The sequence below is a fragment of the Fukomys damarensis genome, unplaced genomic scaffold (genome assembly GCF_012274545.1).
Source record: "Fukomys damarensis isolate Sample0158 unplaced genomic scaffold, DMR_v1.0_HiC HiC_scaffold_37, whole genome shotgun sequence".
NCBI classification, from domain to species: Eukaryota; Metazoa; Chordata; class Mammalia; order Rodentia; family Bathyergidae; genus Fukomys; species Fukomys damarensis.
The window spans coordinates 1,604,012-1,604,327 of record NW_022900949.1 but is presented as its reverse complement, the minus strand read 5'-3'; the positions used below and the strand labels follow the sequence as shown (position 1 = coordinate 1,604,327).

General features: G+C 68.7%; 1 protein-coding gene across 1 annotated transcript in view; it reads right to left on the bottom strand.

Annotated features, from left to right (window-relative positions):
- Positions 1-6: 6 nt before the first annotated feature.
- Ccdc124 (coiled-coil domain containing 124) overlaps positions 7-316 on the bottom strand; it is a 6,250-nt gene continuing 5,940 nt past the window's right edge. The window contains exon 4 of the mRNA XM_010606523.1: positions 7-315. Within this exon, the coding sequence (XP_010604825.1) occupies positions 92-315 (224 nt within the window). The 3' untranslated portion in view covers positions 7-91. The remainder of the gene's footprint in view (position 316) is intronic.

Sequence of the window (316 nt, the reverse complement as noted above, 5' to 3'; positions counted from 1 at the left end):
CGCACAGCTCTGCGATCTTGGGGCCGAGCCAGCAGCAGGGCGAGCGGGGTGGCGGCCTGGACCGAGAGGGGTGGCGCCCTCAGTTCTGGTCTCACTTGGGAGCATTGAAGGGCAAGGCCCGCTGGTTCATGGGATTCTCCGGGGAGCGCAGCCACTCCTTCTTCAGCAGCTGCTTCAGCTGCGACAGGCGCATGTTGGGGTTCTCCTGCTTGAGTCGGGGCAGCTGGGCCTCCTCGAAGGCTGTGAAGGCCGCCCGCATCCGACGCTCGGGGTGCCGGTCGGCCTCCTCCGCCACGCTGCAGCAGGCAGGGGCGCA